This window comes from Alosa pseudoharengus, unplaced genomic scaffold, assembly GCF_046254945.1.
Source record: "Alosa pseudoharengus isolate Yale_2024_CS ecotype anadromous, Long Island Sound unplaced genomic scaffold, YU_APseudo_1.1 YU_APseudo_1.1_scf_12, whole genome shotgun sequence".
NCBI lineage: Eukaryota > Metazoa > Chordata > Actinopteri > Clupeiformes > Clupeidae > Alosa > Alosa pseudoharengus.
The window spans coordinates 8,325,577-8,346,940 of record NW_027468587.1 but is presented as its reverse complement, the minus strand read 5'-3'; the positions used below and the strand labels follow the sequence as shown (position 1 = coordinate 8,346,940).

Here is a 21,364-nt window from a genome sequence, read left to right as displayed (position 1 = left end):
GGGTCCATTGATGGTCTGATCGTACTGTCAGAGATATGTAGGAGGACCCAAGCGCAAGACTCGTTGCAGGCAGAATCATGGAAAAACACATTTTATTAACTAACAAATTTACAAACTACTTACAGACAGGAACCTGTGCCCGCAGCCGAGTCCGCTCCTGTGCCCGCAGCCCAGTCGCCCGATGCCACGCCTGCACGTCCGGCCCCGTCTCTGCCTGTCTGTCCGGCCCTGCCTCCGTCCGAGCTGGCCCCACCTCCGCCCGAGCCCCTTTCTGTCCCCGTTTCCCCTGTGTTGTCTGTGCCCGTCTCTGTCTCCGTCTTTGTCCCTGTCACTGTGCCCGTCTCTGTGCCAGTCACTGCGCCCGTTTGTGTCTGTTCCCAGTCCCGTCCCTATGCCCATTATTGCTCTAGTCACCATCCCAGTCACTGTCCCTGTTACTGTCCCAGTCACCATTCCCATTACTGTCCCAGTCACCATTCCCATTACTGTCTCAGTCTATGTTCCCGTCCCTACAACTGTCCCAACCACTGTTCTGAAGCCCAATCCTGAGTCTGTCGTGTCTGAGTCTGTCGTCCTGCCCAAGGTCTGTCCAGTCTTTGTCCGCTTGTTCCCTGTCTGAGTCTGCCCAGCCATCTATCAGTCCTGCCTCTGTCTGCCCTGATGGTTCCTGCTCTGTCCGGATGGACGGTTGTCCTGACCCTGCCTGCCAGTCCCTACCCGCCTGTTCCAGGGTCCTCCTGCATATCCCTGACAACGATCTTTACACGCCCTCTTCCATCATAATATAAAGAGGTTCCGCACAGTAACCTACACCCTCTGCATCACTGCAATCAACATGAAACCAGGCATCACCCTTGGTATTTTGTGCACACTCTTCTCTGAAGGTAATTGTTTCAATGATAACTGAAATTGCTTTTTATTTCATGCAAAATTTTTCTGTAGCTTCTAGTTCTCTAGCACAGGGGTTTTCAAACTTGTTGGCCCCATGTCTGGGAGAACATTTTCCTAAGACCTCCTTCATAATCATAGTTAAGCATATGCCATTTGTATTATCTGGCCAGCTTCATGTGTTCTGGCAGGTGTCTGTCTTTGGATTTTACCAAGACTGGTTCAAATAGCAAATAAGCCAAGCTAAACAGCGGTAGGATTGTTTTTTTTGTGACTCAAGTTTAATGTTAATGTGAGTAGGAGCAATTAGACACAATATTGTTTTGTCAGTGAAAAAGGTTATCATCTGTAGATATGTTTTATATTTAAAATCCTAAACCACAACTTAATTTAAACTTCATATCATTTAAAGAAAATTATTTTGCGGATCCCTTGGATATAGGTCATAGAGGGGGTCTCCAGATCCCAATTTGCATCTAGCATCATCACCTAAAGTGTTATAGTTTTACATCTCGAGGACAGAATTTGAATTCTCTTTTGCTCTGTATGTCTCCAGTGGCTGCACTTACTTGTTACCAGTGTGCTGCTGGTACCTCCCAGACCTGCCCTAATGTAACCTGTAGTGCAGGATCATGTGCCAGCACGACTGTGAACATATATGATGGTAAGACAAAGTCATGTATTGTTGTTATGAACTGGGTTGTCTGATGCACTGGCACTATGGTCACAGTATTCCATTTCCACCTCACAGTGTTCCTTTTTTGTGACAGGTGGTACAAAAGCTGAAATAGCCAGTGTCGGCTGTTTACCAGCAGATCAGTGCATCACTGGGTCAGTGAACTTAGGATTTAGAAGGACAACAATGAGCACTAAATGCTGTGAAACTGACCTCTGCAATTCTCAGAAGACTCCAGGTACATTTAGTAAAATATTTAATATCTCTTGGAATATCAGGAGAGGCCAAGAACTCCCCGACGCGCATTCAACTGTCATCCTACTATGGTTGTTATAGTCATTGGGCGTCGGAGCCATTATAATTGTTAGTTATAGTAACCATTCATAAGCATTGATGATTAATCTTTTTTTACCAGATCTACTTCATAGGTGTCCCGTTATTTAGAATTAATAGCCACCCCACCAGCCAATCAGAAAAAAAGAGTATTCCTTCTCTCTGGGTGATAAATGTCAATAATCACTGAGATTAAAACAAACAAAAAAAGGCTTGAAATATTTCCCTTTATACATAATGAATCTATTATATATATATATGTGAACTAAATTATGAAAGAAATTAACATATTTATACATATTATAATATATTTATATTTATTATACATACACTACCGGACAAAAGTTTGGGGTCACTTGGAAATTTCCATTCCACTCCATTAAAGACAGAATATACCAGATGAGATAATTTGCATTGTTTTTTAATCAGGGCAGCAGTTTTTAGATTACATGATATGCTTAAAGGGTTCTCGACTGTTGAGAAAGAAATTGCTGATCTTTAATGCAATATCTACATTACCCATTATCAGCAACCATTCATCCAATGTCCCAAAAGCACATTCTGGGCCCTATCATGACATTCTAAAGTGCATCGTCACTCGTCAAAAGTCTATTCAAATTTAGTAGGATGTCCAGTTCACATTGGGAGGGTTTTCGTCCTCAAAAGTGGAGCGCATGGCGTAACAAGGTGTTCCTAGGTCTTTTAATCAGTCATATGGGTGTGTTTGGGCGTAACATCATTTTAAACCAATGAGAATGACATCTGTCATTCCCTTTAACGGCGCAACGCGCGATATGTCAAATAAATGCATCGATATTTTGGCATTCAACGGCGCATTTGAAGGAGGCTGCTTGCGAGACCATATGGAATAGTCATTCTTAAACCATGCTTTACTAAAACTTAGCATAGCCTTCACGCATTTGCACTCGTCTATTATTTGAACTCATTGGCAAAGTGAAACTAACTTCACCAAGGAGTCAGTCAACGACAAGACAGTTATATGCAGTTACTTTCACTATTGACTGACAATGGGTTACCATCGAAAACATAGGCTGGAAAAAGCAACACTTACCCTATGTTGCTTAAATGACTGAATAAAACAACATTTATCCTGCAGAGGAGTTGCTTATATCTCGTGACAGTGCGTCTTCAGCTGTGCTCCATACGTGTCTCTCGCCTCTCCCCTAATCACTTTTAACCGTCATTACCAATTTGCAAATGATGGTGAATAACTACTCATCATGAGATGTACAGTAGCCTATTTCGTAATATCTTTATTCTAATTATGTTTACCATTGTAATCGTGCAATTTGTAATGCTTTGCATGGACGTGCGCTGGTGTGCGTTCATGAATGATAGAAGGATGGTGCGTGCACCTGCCAATATGACTGTTGACATGCGCTCTTAAAATAGCATATGAACAACTCGCCATTGACTTCTGACCAGGTTTAGGTGGTGTATGATAGCGATTTTTAGACAACGCGCCAGGGCCCGCCCTAGGTTGTTAATTGCCACACCCCTGGGCGCAATGCTTAAAAAATAAAGGTGCAAAATACCGAATTCAACTTCGCGCGACTGAAAAACGAACTGTACGCCATGCGCTGGTGCCCCAAAATATAGCCCTCTGTTTACTAATCTGATATCATTTTAAAAGGCTAACTGAGAAAACATTGGAGAGAACCCTTTTGCAATTGTGTAAGCACATAATGTAATACCGGTATACTATTTAATACATACTGTATATATCTCGTCTGATGATATAATTGTGAACTGAATTTAAAGGAACCGTATGTAAGAGTATTTCAATTAATCATAAAATGGCCCTGATATGTCACTAGACATTAAGAAATCATGTTCATTTCAAATACTTATATCACTGACAACAGTAGTCCGGCCAGGATATTGTCATTTAAAAAGTGAAGTTGCAGCCCTCAACTGATGTTGATGTTGTGTATTATCATGTCATGTTGTGTTTTGGCCTGATGCGCCACCCTCCACTTATCAACTAATCACAAAGTCAGTAGTTTTTCGGCATCCAGGGGCCTATTACACAAAACTAGGATAAGGGATTAAGCCGGGATATCTTGGTTATCCTGGCTCAATTTATCCGTGATCCAGTTGCACAAAAGCAGGATAGGGGGCAGCAGGATATGTTATGGTATAAGTTACCATGGCGATTTATTCTGTGGAGCTAGCCTGCTCCAGACCAGGCTAAATTCCAGGATCTATTTAATCTCATCCCTTATCTCAGTCAGCAGTCACCACAAACAGAAACCAATAGTTATTCCACTGCCCACTACACATTGTTATCACATCTACCTAGACCCGCTGTCATTATTTAAACGTTTGTGATCATTAATAAACTCTTACATACTCACCATTCCCGACCTGTCAAGCGACAATGTGACGTCACGGGAGTGCCTAACCATTTCGCGCGTGGTGGTCGCACTAGCTGCAATATTCTCCTAAACAGAGGTGTTGCTGTTTGTTGCTGTTGTGAAAAGGCTATCGCTACCTACTTTACACCGTAGAAGAAGCAATGTAGCCACTAGTTGCCATGGTGAATCAGTGAATCTGTGATCGGTGGCAGGGTCTATTTGAGGGAGCCGTGAGCGCGGGCTTATCCAGGATAGGTTTCACCTGGCTTTATGAATCCGTGTCTGCTCATCCTGGCTTGGTCTTTGTGCAACCAATTAAGCCTGTACGATCATGTTTTGGATTCATTGAGCGCAGCTCAGTAACTTATCCCGGATGTCTTAATTCTGGTTTTGTGCAACAGGCCCCAGGTTGGCAACCTCGAGTCAGGGTGGAGGGGGAGGGGATACACCGCTCTAAAGTAATTTCAAAGTGATTGCAGTTCCAGTTTTGGCCACAATCTTACATACATGTATGGTTCCTTTAAATGAATGAATAAGAATGAATGAATGAATTGATTAATGAATGAATGAATGAATGAAACTGAACTATATCTAAATAATGTGTTATGGTGTTATGTTAGAGTTAAATACAAATACTCCCAATGGGAAGAAGTGTTTCACCTGTGAAGGAGGTGACTGCAGAAAACAGCTGTCCTGTGTTGGAAATGAGGACCTTTGTGTAAAAGCAACAGGTGAGTTTTTTTCTTATTCCATCTCAGTCTTATTATGACCGTTGTGCAGCGAAGCGGTGGTCATATATGTTTAGTCAGATATTTTTTTCTTTTTTTTCGCATGGGCAATTTTCCGTCAAGGATTCCCGGGACACTGAAAGACCGGGGTGCACGAAACTTGGTTGGCATGTAGCCCCACAAGGATAGCATGGAACCACTGTTTTTCGTTTTGATCTGTAGCCCCCCCCCCCCCCCTCCCCGCTGGACTGGACCCCCCGAAATGAGGGTAGGGAGGACACAGTTTTCTGTGAATATCTCGAGAACCGTAGGGTTTAGGAGGGCCACCTTTTTTTTGTATGTTGATCTTAAGGGGCCATGTCAACCCATTCCATAACCACTCATTTCATGTATAGCGCCACCTAGTTAAAAATGAAAATGTAAAAATGAGGTGTTGTAATCACAGGTATCTGTGACCTGACATGGTCAAAACTGCACGAAATTGAAAGTGTAGGATCATTATGACACCCTCTGAATGCATGCCAAGTTTCGTGGACTTTCATTCATGGATGGTTATACAATAAATTAATTTATGTGTACATTTAGTGACTGTCCACTAAATGAGTTTTCGGTGAATATCTTGAGAACCGTAGGGCCTAGGATGACCAATTTTTGGGTATGTTTGCCTCCAGTGGCCATGTTAGATAGATAGATAGATAGATAGATAGATACTTTATTGATCCCCAAGGGGAAATTCAAGGGTCTCAGTAGCATACAGACATCACACACAACATGCACTTACAGCAGAAATGGTAAACATAAGTATAAACATATAACTAAACTCCACTGTACAATAAAGACAGTAGAAGATAAGAAAGATAAGAAAACTAACAAAGCTAAATACTAAATACACTATATAAATTAAATTTAGAAAGTCCAATGTGCTTGAGGGTGATCAAGCATAAGACGCTTGTAGTGACAAGGCCGGGACTGGCCTATCTATCTAATTGCAGTATCATCAGAAAACTTCTGCATGTGGCTTGACTCGGTGTTGTAGCAGAAGTCAGATGTGTACAGGGTGAACAGGACTGGAGAGAGCACAGTTTCCTGTGGCGCTCCGGTGCTGCTGATCACAGTGTCAGAGAGACAGTTGTGGTCGCTCGGTCAGGTAATCTGTAATCCAGGTTACCAGGTGAGCGTCCACACCCATCTGCAAGAGCTTGTCTCCCAGTCTGAGGGGCTGGATGGTGTTAAAAGCACTTGAGAAATCAAAGAACATGATTCTCACAGCACTTTTCCCCTTGTCTAGGTGAGAATGTGTCCTGTGTAAAAGATAAGTGATGGCATCGTCCACACCCACTTTCTCCTGGTATGCAAACTGTAGCGGGTCTAGTGCATGGCGTACCTGGGGTCTGATCATACCTAAGACCAGTCGCTCCATTGTTTTCATCACATGTGATGTTAGAGCGACAGGCCTGAAGTCATTAAGCTCACTGGGGTGTGGTTTCTTGGGGACGGGGGTGAGACATGATGTCTTCCACAGTGTTGGATCTTGTCCGAGACGTAGAAGATGTGCTTCAGTGGCTCCCCCAGTTCAGCAGCACAGGCCTTGAGCAGCCTTGGACACAGTCTGTCAGGCCCGACTGCCTTACGAGGATGAAGTTTTTTTAAAAGATAACTTACTTGATCAGCTGTAATGATGGGGGGGATGAGGGGAGTGGAGGGTGAGGAGGAGGAGGGGTGCTCCTGTGAGGGTTGTCATGTGGCTAGAGACTGATGGCCGTTGGCTGAAGCCATTGTTGCTGCACTACTTGTGGTCACCATGTGGGGGAGAGGTGCGATAGCCTGATCAGTTATCCATTACTGGTTATCCAAGGCTTGTTATTTGGATAGCAGCGTACAGTCCTTGTGGGAACAACAATGTCCATACAGAAGTTCAGATAGTCAGTAGTGCAATGTGTGACCTCCTCTCCATTCAGTAGCACACTCCAGTCAGTGGACTCAAAGCAGTCTCTCAAAGCCTCATCCGCTTCCGGTGTCCACTTCCTGAAGGTACGCGTGGCAACTGGTAGCCTCTGAACTTTTGGCTTGTACATTGGCTGAAGATGAATGAGGTTATGGTCCGACTTCCCCAGTGGGGGAAGGGGGGTGGCACTGTAAGCATGTGGCCAATCCCAATGCCCTATTGCAGTGACAGGGACACTGTACAGCAGGAGATGTTGTCCTTTGCATGCATGTTAAATTGAGGTCCTGATTCACCATGGTTGTTAAAGATCGATCCCATGGCACTTATCGCAAAGTGTAGGTGGTTCCCTGATTTGCTTTATTTACACATACATAAAGACATACACACATGCACACACACACAGACACACATACATACATAAAAACACACAACATAAACACACGCACATAAACACACATACACACACACACAACCTCACACACATGCACCCACACATACAAACACACCTACATACACAAATACACACACACACACACACACACACACACACGCACACACACACACAAACACACACAAAACACATATACACTAGGGGTGTAACGGTACACAGAAGTCACGGTTCGGTTCATACCTCGGTTCGGACATCACGGTTCGGTACGAGTTCGGTACAATGGAGGGAAAAGCAAAACAAAAATGCAGAAAGCATTTTTTTTGTACATGTCTCAGGCTGTACCACCTAGTGTCATACAGTCTCTTCCCTGAGCTATCTGCAACAGCCTGAAGTGTGTAAGATATAGGCTAAACAGTACAATAAGTACCCAGACTCCATCTGTAACTTGTAAACAAAATAAGACAATCAGCTATAAAACTGAAAATAGGCCTACAGCATCTCTTATTTCTGAAAGTGCAAATTACATAGAAAAATGAAACATCTGTGTTTAGTTGTATATGGAAGGGTCTACAATTTTGTTATTGTGTGTAAAGTAATAATCTAGCCTACTAACTGTGAAAATATCACACTATTTTGCCTTTTTTTAAAAAACGAAATTGCTCCTTTCATTTCATAAACAGACTAGGCCTACAACTAGAAGTCACGTGACTTTGCCCTTTGACGTTAACTCACCGTAGCATGGTTTGTTTATTAGCCTGGTTAGCGTTGTCACTTTATTTTACTGTCTATGCACTTAACACTACCAGCTCCTCATGCGAGAAGTTACAAGTTACCCCAACATAAAGGTAATTACCACGCGATTTACATAGCTTTCTGTCATTACGAAATCATTTAATTTAAGCCATAGGTTTTGGCCCTATTTGTATGTGTATCCAAAGGCTGCTGAAGCGCAGGGGAAGTTTTTTTCCCCTCGTTTCAGTGATTGGTAGCCTACATTATCTGGGTGATGGCTTCAAATATGTGTAGCATTTTTTCCACTCACATACCCAACAACTGCTGAACAACGTCGACACACAGTTTCATCTTATCCACCACTCTTTCGCCTGTACTAACGTTACTGTAACTGAAGTTCTCAAACTTGCGATCTTAAAGAGACCAGCGGATCCTCTAACTCTTGTGGGTCTAACCTTAGTGCTGCTAATGACTGACGGACTCGACCGACGACCTGACAAAAAAAACATAGGCGCCAATCAATCGCTTCAGAGCTAACGGTACCGATCCACTTGCACGACACTTCTTTTTGTCGTGTCGCATTCCACTCTTGTCCTATGGGTGACGTCAAGCGACTTTAACGCGCCCGCAAAGCATTCCGGGAAGGCAGCGCTGCATTTGAAATAATGTAGCGCGACAAAGAAGCTGGCCGAGGCCCATCTTTATGCAAATGAATCCGTTGAACGCGAGGCGACTCTCCAATGAAAGGACGAGGTTGTAGGTCCTTTGTTCTACCACAACGGTGCCTGTGAAACTTTGGTTCCGCTTACAATGTTTTAACGATCTCTTCCACGACCACCTAGTAGTCCATAAAACAAACGAAACTAGGATTTGGATGAATATATTGACTGTTGGTGTTTCTGGTAAGGATTTGAGATTGCTTTGAGTAGTTTAAATAAAACAAGATTTCGAAATGGCTTGCATAGTTTGTTTAGGCTATTAATGTGTTGTATACTGTTAAGTACATGCCTAAAATTGTGGTCCGTTTGTGGAAAAACACTTAAGATACGTTAAAACGAACTGAGTATGAGCTGGTAACTGACATTTTAAACGAAACGCCCACACACGACTGAACGAGGGGAGGCAGCGCGACACCATGCGTATGTCGGGTCGTGCAAGTGGATCGGTACCGTAAGGCGAGGCTACAGATTAGCGTTAGGTGTCGCTAAAGAACTCCCGTAACTCTCGCTACTTAACAGTAATTGCGCATGACATTAATTAATCCGCACACAAGTTTTATGTATTTTTATACCGTGTATTCTCCGTGTAAATTCATGCACCGAACCGTGACACCCGTACCGTTTCGGTTCAATACGAATACATGAACCGTTACACCCCTAATATACACAAAGACAACCACACACACCCTCAATTACAAACACAAAAAAAGCAACAAAGTAGGAAATGAACACAATTTGACAAGTGTGACTTATTTTTGTGGAAAAAATGTGCTGGACTGGGCGGCGGTCATATTTTGTACCACTCTGCGGTACATCTATTTTCTGTCCTTTTTTTTCCAAACATTTTAACATGTACTGTACCAATCATACGTTGCAGCTGATGTGGGCGGGCTGACATTAACTGCGAAAGGATGTGCCTCCCGCAGCATCTGTGCAGAAGCCGTGTCGGCTCAGCTGAGCTCTATGGGCACTGAGCTGCACTGCTGTGAGGGGAACCTGTGCAACAGCGCCAACAGTGTGGGGCAGAGTGAGTTTTTTTCTTCTTCCATCTCAGTCTTATTTCAGTCCTTTTTTTAACCATTTTAACATGTACCAATCATACTGTACGTTGCAGCTACAGTGAGCGGGCAGACAGGAGACCTGTCGGCTCAGCAAGGCTCTGTGGCTGCTGGCCTGTGCAACAGCGCCAAGAGTGTGGGGCAGAGTGTCCTGCTGCTGCTGGGGTCTCTCGTCTCTGTGCTGCTCTTCCACTGAATGGTGCGCTACTCTGAGTCTCTCTCGGATCACAGCTCACAGGCCCTGTCTCTGCCTGGGAGGCCATTCATGAATACATGGTTATTGCACACAGGCTTGGATGTTGTGGTTGAAAGGTTGCACGATATTTTTATTTTTATTCTTTTTAAATGACATATTAACCTTTGTTCATTTTTTAAAAATTATAATGTGGAAAGTGTTTTAGATTGTGATGGAAAATAAATGGGTGACATTTCAATTGTATGTTTGTGTTTATATGACTAGGCACAATAAAAAAAATAACTTGATAAAGAACATTAAAATATGAGATTGTGGCGATTCTAAACACCCTTAATTGTTGATATGTTCTCTATTAACCATTTCTTGCTTGGCTGTATATTTAGGATCATTGTGTCTCATCCTTGCATTTTGTTGTCTTTGTACTTGTACTCTGCACAATGACAATAAAGTTGAATCTAATCTAATTGTGTGATTTAATAGTCCAATGCTGCCTATATTGGAGCAGGTCTCTTGGCACACTGCCTGATCTTACATTTTAAAGAGTCCAGATCTCAATCCATAAAAAAGTGAGCACAAGGCCAGAGTGATGGTAAATAATCGTTCCTGCCTCAAAACCCAGATTGCTGCTAAAAAGGTGTGGTCTACAATCATTGTAGAGACATGGAGAGGCTCGGAAATGTATCGCAAATAAAGATGTTTTGAATATTTTAAAAGGGTGAATAATTTTGCACATGCCATTTTTCATAAAAATGTTTAAAAAAAAGATGAAATGTGGCAGTGTCATTTTCTGTCAGAACAAACATATTGGTCGAGACAAAATCAACATTAAATCAATATTTGCTATGAATTAGTGTGTGTGTGTGTATCTGAAGAGTCATGTGCTTCCGACATATTTATGGAGGACTCATACTGTACAAAAACTCTTAAATACCAGCCTCGTATTTCTGCCATTAACAATTTAGGATACACATGCCAGCTCATTGTGTTAGTGTTTGGTAGGTCATGTAGGTTGGTGGTCTGTGGACTTTGCATTGGGGTACTATATAAAACTAAGGCCAAGCAGCTAGTAAAGTACTGTTCATCAGCAGTTATAGGAGCATGTTTATTTGGAAGAGATGATGTTTCCTATACCCTTGAGTCTGATCTGTAACAACTCATGATAGATTGCTGAACTGCTTTAATATCCTGGATTATTCAGAAGACTTGATTCATGTAATTTGACTTGTAGTGGAATCAAATATAAAATGTCTGTGTGTGTATGTGTGTGTCGCCCGTCTCTGAAGATAGATAGATAGATAGATAGAATTTCCAAGGGGAAATTCAAGGTCTCAGTAGCACAGACATCACACACAACATGCACTTACAGCACAAATGGTAAGTATAAGTATAAACATATAGCAAAGCTCCACTGTACAATAGAGACAGTAGAGATAATTGATGTTGCAATATTAAGTTCATCTGAATGCCTACTTTCCGTGCCACCTGTATAACACAATGACGTTGAAATTACATAAATACTTCATATAAACTTAACTTAATCAATTTCAATGAAATGATGTGATCAAATTGTTATTACAGCATGAATCAATTGCATAAACGTAGACATTTTATTCATGTCCAACCGATGTACATGATAAAATCAAGTAATTCCAGCGATTCTTTTTTTTCAGTTTCTGGTAGAAGGTACAAGAGCATTCTGACCTGTACCAGCAGATAGAGAGACAGTTTCTATCTACACGCCACCAGGATGCTGAACTGGCATACTTTTCCTCATACATACCGTTAGACCTTTAAAGGGACACCAGGCAACGTTTTCGTGTTAATTGTTCATCTTCGTAAGTCAGTATATGGTTAAATCACTCATTACAGGGCGAATGACTCTCGCCCGCCCCTACTGCCTGTAGGAAGAATATCCCGCTTGCAAGTTCAGTGTATCGTACCCGCCGACTGAAGCAGGATCAGTTTACATCCTGCATCCACAGCACAGAGGCAGGCTAACGAAACGCTAGCGATTGTTGCAAACGTGTGTATAATGGCAGAGCCGGCGAAGAAGCAGCGAAAACCCTTGACGGAAGACGCAAAGAAAAAGAAAAGAGCTTCAGACCGAGCAAGGGGGAGTTTCGTAGAGAAAAAGCATCAGGCTTGCCTGGTGTCCCTTTAAAGGAACACGCCACCCAAAATCAGTAGTAATATATGTTCTTACCTTAACTTTCACGAGTTGAGTCGTACCTCTCCCGCATCGGTATGTGCACTCAAACGCTCTGGCGCGCGGCGCGAATGTGTTAGCATGTTGCTATGCTAGCGGGCTCTGCCGTGGCCGTAGAGAGAGTAAGATGACATTAATCAAACACATCCACGTTTTCCCTACTTAAATACAGTTGCACAAGTAGTTGATTAAAAATGTTAGGGCACACAACATGAAACGTGACGATTTTCCAAGCGAATAAACAGGAGAACTACAATGTCTGGCGCAATAGCACTTGGGAGTACTTCGACCTAGGTAGTAATATTAATTAGGCCTAATATTAATTAACACCTAATTGTAGATCCTATCCACCACAGAGTTTAGAATCCATGCTTGATCGACCCCTCAGCCTCCCCCTCCCCTCTGAGCGAGAGAGATGCACACACACTAGAGATGCGCTGATGGGCTATTATTTCAACCATAACTGCATAGCAAAACTTAATCCATCCAAGTTTTTTGACCAATTTTCAAAACCGCACCCACCCGCCATCTGCTGTGTTTATAAAATATGGATGTTTTTAATGTAGCCTATATGGGATGCGGCGCTGCTGACGTGAGGCTAGAAAGCTCTTGCCTGTTCTTTCTAGAAAGACTGATCCAATGCAGCAAATATATTAAAAGGCTGAAGTCCTACATTGGCTATGTTATAGCCTATATCCCCAGAATATCAGCAGCAAACTCGGTCTCTGTCTCGCAAAACAGTCTCCAAATAAAACGCACATCGGCCTGTTGCCTAGCCTATTCTGTGTGCCAATATAGCCTATCGTCCAAAATGCTTGATTGCATTGCATTCTCCACATTTTTAGCTAAATTTTCATGTACCACATCAGCGTTTTTGTTCAGTGAATCTTTTGTAAATTGCTTTACGATTACCGTCGGGCCCTTGTCAGCAGCCTTCGGCTTGACTCTTGCCACTATTCACTCCTTCGTCTTCAACATTCCCTGTAGAATTCTCAATATTTTTGGCCTCAATGTGTCCAGTTACATAGTCTGTCTGTTCTTAGTCTTGGATTTTGTGAAATAAATGTCTAAATATCACCTGTTTGCTGCAGCTTCGGTCTGCACGTCCTTTTAACAGCATCTTTTTCTCTCTAGAACATTTAATCTGCTGCCGGCTTGTCTCTCCACGTCGTCCAAAATGCTTGATTGCATTGCATTCTCCAATTTTTAGCTAAATTTTCATGTACCAAATTTTCATGTACCACAACTTGTCAGCAGCCTTCGGCTTGCCTCTTGCCACTATTCACTCCTTCTTCCGATGTAATTTCTGAGTCATCTACAAGATGTTTACACACACTCACACACACACACACACATTCACCTCAGTAAATAGAACCAACTTGACATTGACTTCAACCTGTGCTATATCCTAGATGAGACTGCCTGGGTTATTTTGTTTCGATATCAAACACATAGTAATTGTAGCCTTCAGGGAATAGGCATTTAAAAGAGAGACAGAGAGTGATATGACTCGTATGACTTCTACAAGCTCAATAGCATCCACAGCGGAAAAAAGATGGTAAGAAAAAAAGTCGGAAAAGGCAAGCAAGCAAGTTTGGCGGTTATAATGTGAACATGCACGTTGCACTGTTGTGCGGTGGACTTTCGGAATGAATGGATTCGGCGTTTCTTTAATATCGAGGCGCTAGTTTGTCCGATCATCATGAATTGCACTGTCTGTCTGAAAAAGACGCGCTCTCTTCCAATGCAGTCAAAATGAATGGGAGTCTTCAGAACAGGCTTGTCATAGTGTCACCCTGACATGCCAGTGCGTAAAGTAGGCTAATGTGAATGACTTGTTATTTTATCAAGGATTTTTTTTTGCAAAAAATAAAGTACAATAGGCATTAATTAGTAGGCCAGCAGCATGTATTAATTATATGCCAAATTGCGTTTTTTATTACAATGATAAAATTGTAAAAGGACGTGACCAAAGCTGAGGCAAGCCTGGCAATAGGCCTACGCCCGATTTACAAAGCAATTTACAAAAGATTCACTGAACAAAAACGCTGATGTGGTACATGAAAATTTAGCTAAAAATGTGGAGAATGCAATGCAATCAAGCATTTTGGACGATAGGCTATATTGGCACACAGAATATTGGATCAGTCTTTCTAGAAAGAACAGGCAAGAGCTTTCTAGCCTCACGTCAGCAGCGCCGCATCCCATATAGGCTACATTAAAAACATCCCATATACATTAAACACAGCAGATGGCGGGTGGGTGCGGTTTTGAAAATTGGTCAAAAAACTTGCTGGTGGATGGATTAAGTTTTGCTATGCAGTTATGGTTGTAATAATAGCCCATCAGCGCATCTCTAGTGTGTGTGCCTCTCTCTCGCTCAGAGGGGAGGGGGAGGCTGAGGGGTCGATCAAGCATGGATTCTAAACTCTGTGGTGGATAGGATCTACAATTAGGTGTTAATTAATATTAGGCCTACTACCTAGGTCGAAGTACTCCCAAGTGCTATTGCGCCAGACATTGTAGTTCTCCTGTTTATTCGCTTGGAAAATCGTCACGTTTCATGTTGTGTGCCCTAACATTTTTAATCAACTACTTGTGCAACTGTATTTAAGTAGGGAAAACGTGGATGTGTTTGATTAATGCCATCTTACTCTCTCTACGGCCACGGCAGAGCCCGCTAGCATAGCAACATGCTAACACATTCGCGCCGCGCGCCAGAGCGTTTGAGTGCACATACCGACGCGGGAGAGGTACGACTCAACTCGTGAAAGTTAAGGTAAGAACATATATTACTACTGATTTTGGGTGGCGTGTTCCTTTAAGACTTTCAGGTTGGACATTGATAAGCTGGTATTTTGGGGTTTCCAGTTAATACATAGAAAATATTTTGTTTGAGGTGTCCCCATTCGGATATTTTCCAATTTCCAAACATTAATGGGTTTTCCTTTTCTTATGCTTCTCCATCACATTCTATGAAACTTGTGCCGATTTACAAAACTAGACCTGTTTCCAACATTTGATGTGCTGCCTGTGTCCTTTTTTGCAATTTAATATGAGTTCAAGAGATTTGCAGATTATTACATTCTGTCTTTATTCACATTTTACACAATGTTCCAGCTTTTTCTGTTTTGGGATTGTATTGCATCTAGCAGTAGGCCTATGGTTTATCTTGAAGCTAGTAAACATTATGGCTAAATGGGAAGCAGTGTTTCACCTGTGGCTTGACAGGCTGGTATCAATTCAAATTACATATATTTTCCATGAAATAGTCAAATTTGTCATTTTCAACATTTGATATGTTGTCTGTGTCCTTTTTGCAACTAAATATGAGTTTAAGAAATTTGCAGATTATTACATTCTGTTTTATACAACACCAAAACAGAAATAGTTGGGACGTTTGTATAAAATGCAAATAAAAACAGAATGTGATAATATACCAGACTCGTAAACCCATATTTAGCAGCAAAATAGACAAAATATCAATTAAATGGTATAAATATATGTTAATTTTGAATTTGATGCCAGCAACATGTTTCAAAACAAGTTGGGACGGGAGCATGTTTACCACTGTGCTGCTTCAACTCTTCATTTAACAAAATTCTATAAATGTTTAGGAACTGAGGAGATTATTTCCTAGAGTTTTGAGAATTAAATGTTGTCCCATTACTCCCCAATACAGGATTTCAGTTGCTCAATGTGGTATTCTAGTCATGTTTTTCATTCCATTATGCACCTAATTTGACAAATCTGTTCTGCAGACAGGCCATCTTATCACCTGGACTCTTCTTCATATGGAGAAATACATGCAGAATATGTGCAGAATTCATTTTGGCATTGTTTTCCTGAAATATTCAAGGTCTTCCCTGGAAAAGACATTGCCTGGATGACAGTATATGTTGCTCAAAACCTGTATACATCATTCAGAATTGATTGTGCTTTGCCAAATGTGCACAATGCCCATGCTGTAGGCACTAATTCACCTCCACACCGTCATAGATGATGGGTTTCGAGCACTAAAACAAGTTGGATAAGTTGGATACTTGAATAGGCCCTCTCCTCTTTAGCCCAGATGAGTCCATGATTTCCAAAAAGCATGGCAAATTTGGATTGGTCTAAACACAGGACCTTTTCCTACATTACCTCAGTCCATTTTAAACAAACTCAAGCCCAGATAAGACGGCGGTATTTTCTGTATCATGTCTCAATACAATTTTGGCTGTTACAATTTTGGCTGCAGTTTTTGAATTGAGTATCAAACTGTGCACATAGACAATGGTTATGAACAGGTTTTCCTGAGCCCATACAATGACAGGTCTGAAAACAGGTCTGGGGTTGATGCAGTGCCATCTGAGGTCCAAAAGACCACGGCCATCTAATTTGTTTTTCAGCTCTTTCCCTCGTTTGCATTTTTGCAGATTTCTCTGGATTCTCTGAATGTTTTAATAATATTATGTCTTGTACTGTAGACGATGAGCTCCCCAAATACTTCACAATTTCATTTTAAGAAGCATTAAAATGACATTGTTTCATCATTTGTGCACACAGGTTTACACAGAGTGATGAATATCCCATACATCTTTACTTCTAAGAGACCCTGGATGCTCTTTTTTATACCCAATTGTGTTGCCAGTTGCCTTAATTAGTTGTGAAACATTCCTCTTTTTGATTTCTTTATCATTACACAACTTTTCCAGAATTTTGTTACCCCCATCCCAACTTTTTTTGAAACATGTTGCTGATTCAAAAATTCAAAATTAACATATATTTTCCATGAAATAGTCAAATGTGTAATTTTCAACATTTGATATGTTGTCTGTGTCCTTTTTGCAACTAAATATGAGTTTAAACGTCCCAACTTTTTCTGTTTTAGGGTTGTATGTACTTAAATATATAACAGAAATCTGAGCACTGTAAGAATGGAAAATGTAGACTATATGTTGTGATGTGGTGTATGTACATTGTTACTGTTGTGATATTCTTCTTCAACTCTTTCTCTCTCATTGTTACCCTAACTTAGTCTAAGGTGCAGTTCCTTTGGTTTGAATATTGTTAACATGATGTCACTCACAGACTGGATTCTATATGCCAGAGGCTCCCAAGTTTTTCATGGGAGATTTTAGTTATTGTGTCTTGGACAAGACCCTAGATCAGTGTTTCCCAAAGTCTGGGTCGCGACCCACGGGTCGGTCGCAGGAGATTTTTTTGGGGTCGCCAGCACCATGTATGTTGTTATAGGCCTAACTGATACCATTTGTCATTTGATACCAGGAAAGCTAACAGTTTTCTATTAGGATGTAGTTTGTTAACTACCACGGTCACGGTTTTGTCGTAAAAGCTCATGAAACTGGCGCATGAAACTGGGGGACGAACGCATCGCAGAGGGGGTGCCAGAGCATGGATCTCAAAATGAAACCGTTCTGTGGGGCGCCTGCCATGTACCTCATGGTTGCAAACCAGTTGCAAACAAGGGACATGAATCCGCCTATTTGCACGAACATTAACAGATACCAGCTCCTCAACTTTACCGATTAAAATCTAGTGACCATGCTGTCAACTAAAGCAGACAACCATAGACCGGACATAAGGCCATTCAATTTGCATGTCGATCGTTTCGATTGTAGATGCAATCTTTAAAGTTAGCAACCTCCTCACATTCTTATTTCTGATTTAAAATGCAAAACAGTGCATTATATTAGGCTACAATTTAAATGGACATTTTAAACACTATTCCTCTCATTTTCTACCTCGCTAACTCCAAAGTAAAGGCGCATTCTTCCGGCTATTGCGCAAAGGCCTCTTGTTCTGATATAACGACTATACAATAGGGCGTGGGATCCGCGTTGCATTGTGGGACGTGGCGGCCATGTTGATGGCTACGCGAACGTTAAAATAACTCTGACATAACGTTGTTGAATGAAGAGATGTAGCTAGAAGTAGAGTTGAGAAAGAATAGATAGAAAAATAGATAGAAGAAATATGTTAAAATCCCGAAAAGGATCTGGAATAATCCCGAAAAGGATCTGGAATTTACCGGGACGCATTCAATAGAGAAGCCAGGTACCGGTATGTTGACAAAATCAGCATTATTAATGGCTGAGAGGGAGTACATTACGCAGTAGTCATAGGCAGTAGTCTGAGTAGCGGTAAAGGAGGCAATCAACATGGCGGAGTAATTACGTCATGACGCCCACACCCTATATAATATAATACAACAATACAATATAACGACTTGAGTTATTTGCTGTTTACATCGGAATTGACGTCCACAGTGTGGACCCATTTGTCTGCAACGCAACGTACAACATTTTTTTTAGAAATACAGGAACAGCTTACTATGCTGACGAATGATGACTGCGCAACATCCGAGAATTTCCCCAATCTTTTCAGTAGTCATTTCCAACTTTTCACGCTGATGGTGCTCAAAATGCAACACAACCGTATTCAAAGCAGGATCTATCTAGATAGCAATGTATGGTTGGGGAAGGCATAGAAAAGTTGGAGAACCTGTGGCCTAAAACAATATTGGTGGTTGCAGGGTAGATTTGAAGTGAAATGGGTCGCGATGGTCTGTCATTTTTAAAAAGTGGGTCCCCAGAAAAAAAGTTTGGGAAACACTGCCCTAGATCATATGAACAGTATATAACTTGCTCTACACTGCGCTATTGCGCCGAGCAGCTTAGTGAGGCCTTCACATTTATCTTTCAAAAATGTGCTGACAGTGGGGATATACCTGACTTATGGAAAACATCAACAGTAATACCCATCCCCAAAACAAAATCTCCTAAAGACCTTAATGAATTCAGACCAATTGCACTAACTTCACTGGCAATGAAGTGCTTTGAAAAGATCCTCAAGGACACAATCATCTCCCTAAGTGTAGACAAACTAGATCCAATACAATCTGCCTATCAAGCGGGCAAGTGTGTAGAGGATGCAAAACTCTTCTGTATAAACATCTTGAGAAACCTGCATCACATGCAAGACTTTCATTTGCTGACTTCAGTTCAGCCTTTAACAAAATGCAGCCTCACATTCTAATTGAACGATTAGCCTCATATTTTAAGCTCGAGCAGATTTTATTACTAGTTTTACATTTTTTAACAAACAGAAGGCAGCAGGTCTATGCAAATGGAAACATGTCCTCTGTCATTGTATCCAACACTCTCCCCAGGGCTGCATGCTGTCCCCCCCTGCTTTTCATATTATACACTGACAACTGCAGGTCATTTTGGGAAAACAGCTACTTGGTGAAGTTTTCAGACGACTCAGCTCTGTTGTCTCTTCTCCAGGGCAACCAATCTGACCACAACAGAGCGATGACAGCTTCCTTGACCTAAATGTGTCTAAAACTAAAGAATTAATTATATACTTTATGAAGCACAGTGAGGAACCAAAACCGAGTGTAATACACAATGAAGATGTTCAAATAGTCCAAACATATAGGTACTTAGGCACAGTGTTTGACCCGCAACTGAAATTCAGTGAGAACACTGATAGCATTATTAAGCGAGCAAACCAAAGAATATACTTACTGAGGAAGCCTAACTCTTGGTGTCTTAACTTTTGCTTAACTTTTGGTGTCTGTAATCAAATTATATGTAAATTTTATCAAGCCTTCATTGAGAGTCTATTAACATTTTCTTTCATATGTTGGTTTAATGGACTATCTGTGAAGGACAAAAAGAGCTTGAGCGACATTGTCAAAGTATGCTCAAAAATCACTGGTACCCAGTTAGAAGATCTCTGTTCTCTCTGGAAAACACTGGTGGTTCAGAGAGCAGAGAGAATACCTTGCCAACCAAATCATGTACTCAGTAATTAATTGGTTATCATGCAATCAGGTCGGCGGTACCATGTGCCAATACGTAAAACTAACCGCTATGCCAACTCATTCATTCCCTTTGCTATTAGACTGTTAAATGAACATCATATAAGACTGTTAAAAGAATGCACATAACTACAATAATACTGGTTCTTGCACTCCGCTGCTCCATTCAGTCACTGGCAGGGGAAGTGTGTGTCTGTGTGTGACTGTAGACAGATGATGTATGACTGCTGCAGTACTTACTTATTATGACCGCCGCTAGGAAAGCTAGCGAAGCGGTCATATAGGGATTGTCAAAGTTTCTTTTCTTCTTTTTTTTTTTTCCCCGTCATCTACTTCCTGAAATTTTGGTCAACGATACCCGGGACACTGAAACACCGGGGCACATGAAATTTGAAATGAAATTTGAAAATTAAATTTGGTGGGTATGTAGCCCCACTAGACTTTTATGGAAAAATTTCGTTTGGTCCCCAGGGGCTGGGCCCCCCGGAACCCAAAAAATGCAGTTTTTCCTAAATAACTACCTGAACCGTGGCACCGAGGATGAAGAAATGTTTATGGTATGTTGGTCTCAAGGGCCCACATCAACCTAGCCCATAATCACTCATTTGTGATTTGCACACACACCCCCCCCCCCCCAGTAAAAAATGAAAATGCAATATCATTCTGCTTTAATCGCCCCTCTCTTCAGTTAAGATAACCTGACATTCTCTGCGGGTATACCAAGTTTTGTAGAATTTCATTCATGGGGGGGGTCTAAAAAAATTAAGTTATGTGTACATTTAGTGACTGTACACTCATTGGCCTGTAGATGGTGGTGCACACATATACACACGCACACACACACACAGGCGCGCACATACTATCGGTATCGGCAATTACAGATACATAATTACAAATTCAGTAGGATTAAAGGAAAACCAAATATTCATCATCATTTGGCAGCATTTCCAGTATTGGCGTTACGTAGTCGTTTGTCCACCAGATGGCGCATTGTTGCAGTGAGACGTAATTTTGTTGGAAGTTAATCTAAAGTGGGTTGGAAAGACAAGGACAACACCGTAGTTTACCGCAGAGAACGTCTAATAAGGGTAAGATGATTTCCACATTAAACGTAATTCCCATTTCTTCTTGAAGCCGAAATAAATCTGAGAATGTTTATCGGACATGCTTGGTTTTTACTGCAGGTAGGCTACATTAATATTGTAAGTTATAGCCTAGGAGGTAGGTAAAATAATGTTACTTAGCATTGGTTGAGTGATGGAGGCCAATTTGATTATGTATTT

The 21,364-nt window shown here is 41.4% G+C and overlaps 1 protein-coding gene across 1 annotated transcript; it reads left to right on the top strand.

Annotated features, from left to right (window-relative positions):
• Positions 1 to 773: 773 nt before the first annotated feature.
• On the top strand, positions 774 to 10,508 carry LOC143118863 (urokinase plasminogen activator surface receptor-like). Its single transcript, XM_076279988.1, has 6 exons — positions 774 to 884; positions 1,445 to 1,552; positions 1,659 to 1,802; positions 4,896 to 5,006; positions 9,668 to 9,817; positions 9,905 to 10,508. Exons 1-6 carry the CDS (start codon positions 836 to 838, stop codon positions 10,042 to 10,044), a joined length of 702 nt encoding a protein of 233 aa, XP_076136103.1. The 5' UTR covers positions 774 to 835; the 3' UTR covers positions 10,045 to 10,508.
• Positions 10,509 to 21,364: the final 10,856 nt, after the last annotated feature.

Bases quoted from the DNA above. Each gene is read 5' to 3' on its own strand.
- LOC143118863 (XM_076279988.1), top strand. From the start codon at position 836: ATGAAACCAGGCATCACCCTTGGTATTTTGTGCACACTCTTCTCTGAA. The intron at 885-1,444 runs GTAATTGTTTCA...GTATGTCTCCAG, and splicing joins GTGCACACTCTTCTCTGAAG to TGGCTGCACTTACTTGTTAC. The intron at 9,818-9,904 runs GTGAGTTTTTTT...TGTACGTTGCAG, and splicing joins CGCCAACAGTGTGGGGCAGA to CTACAGTGAGCGGGCAGACA.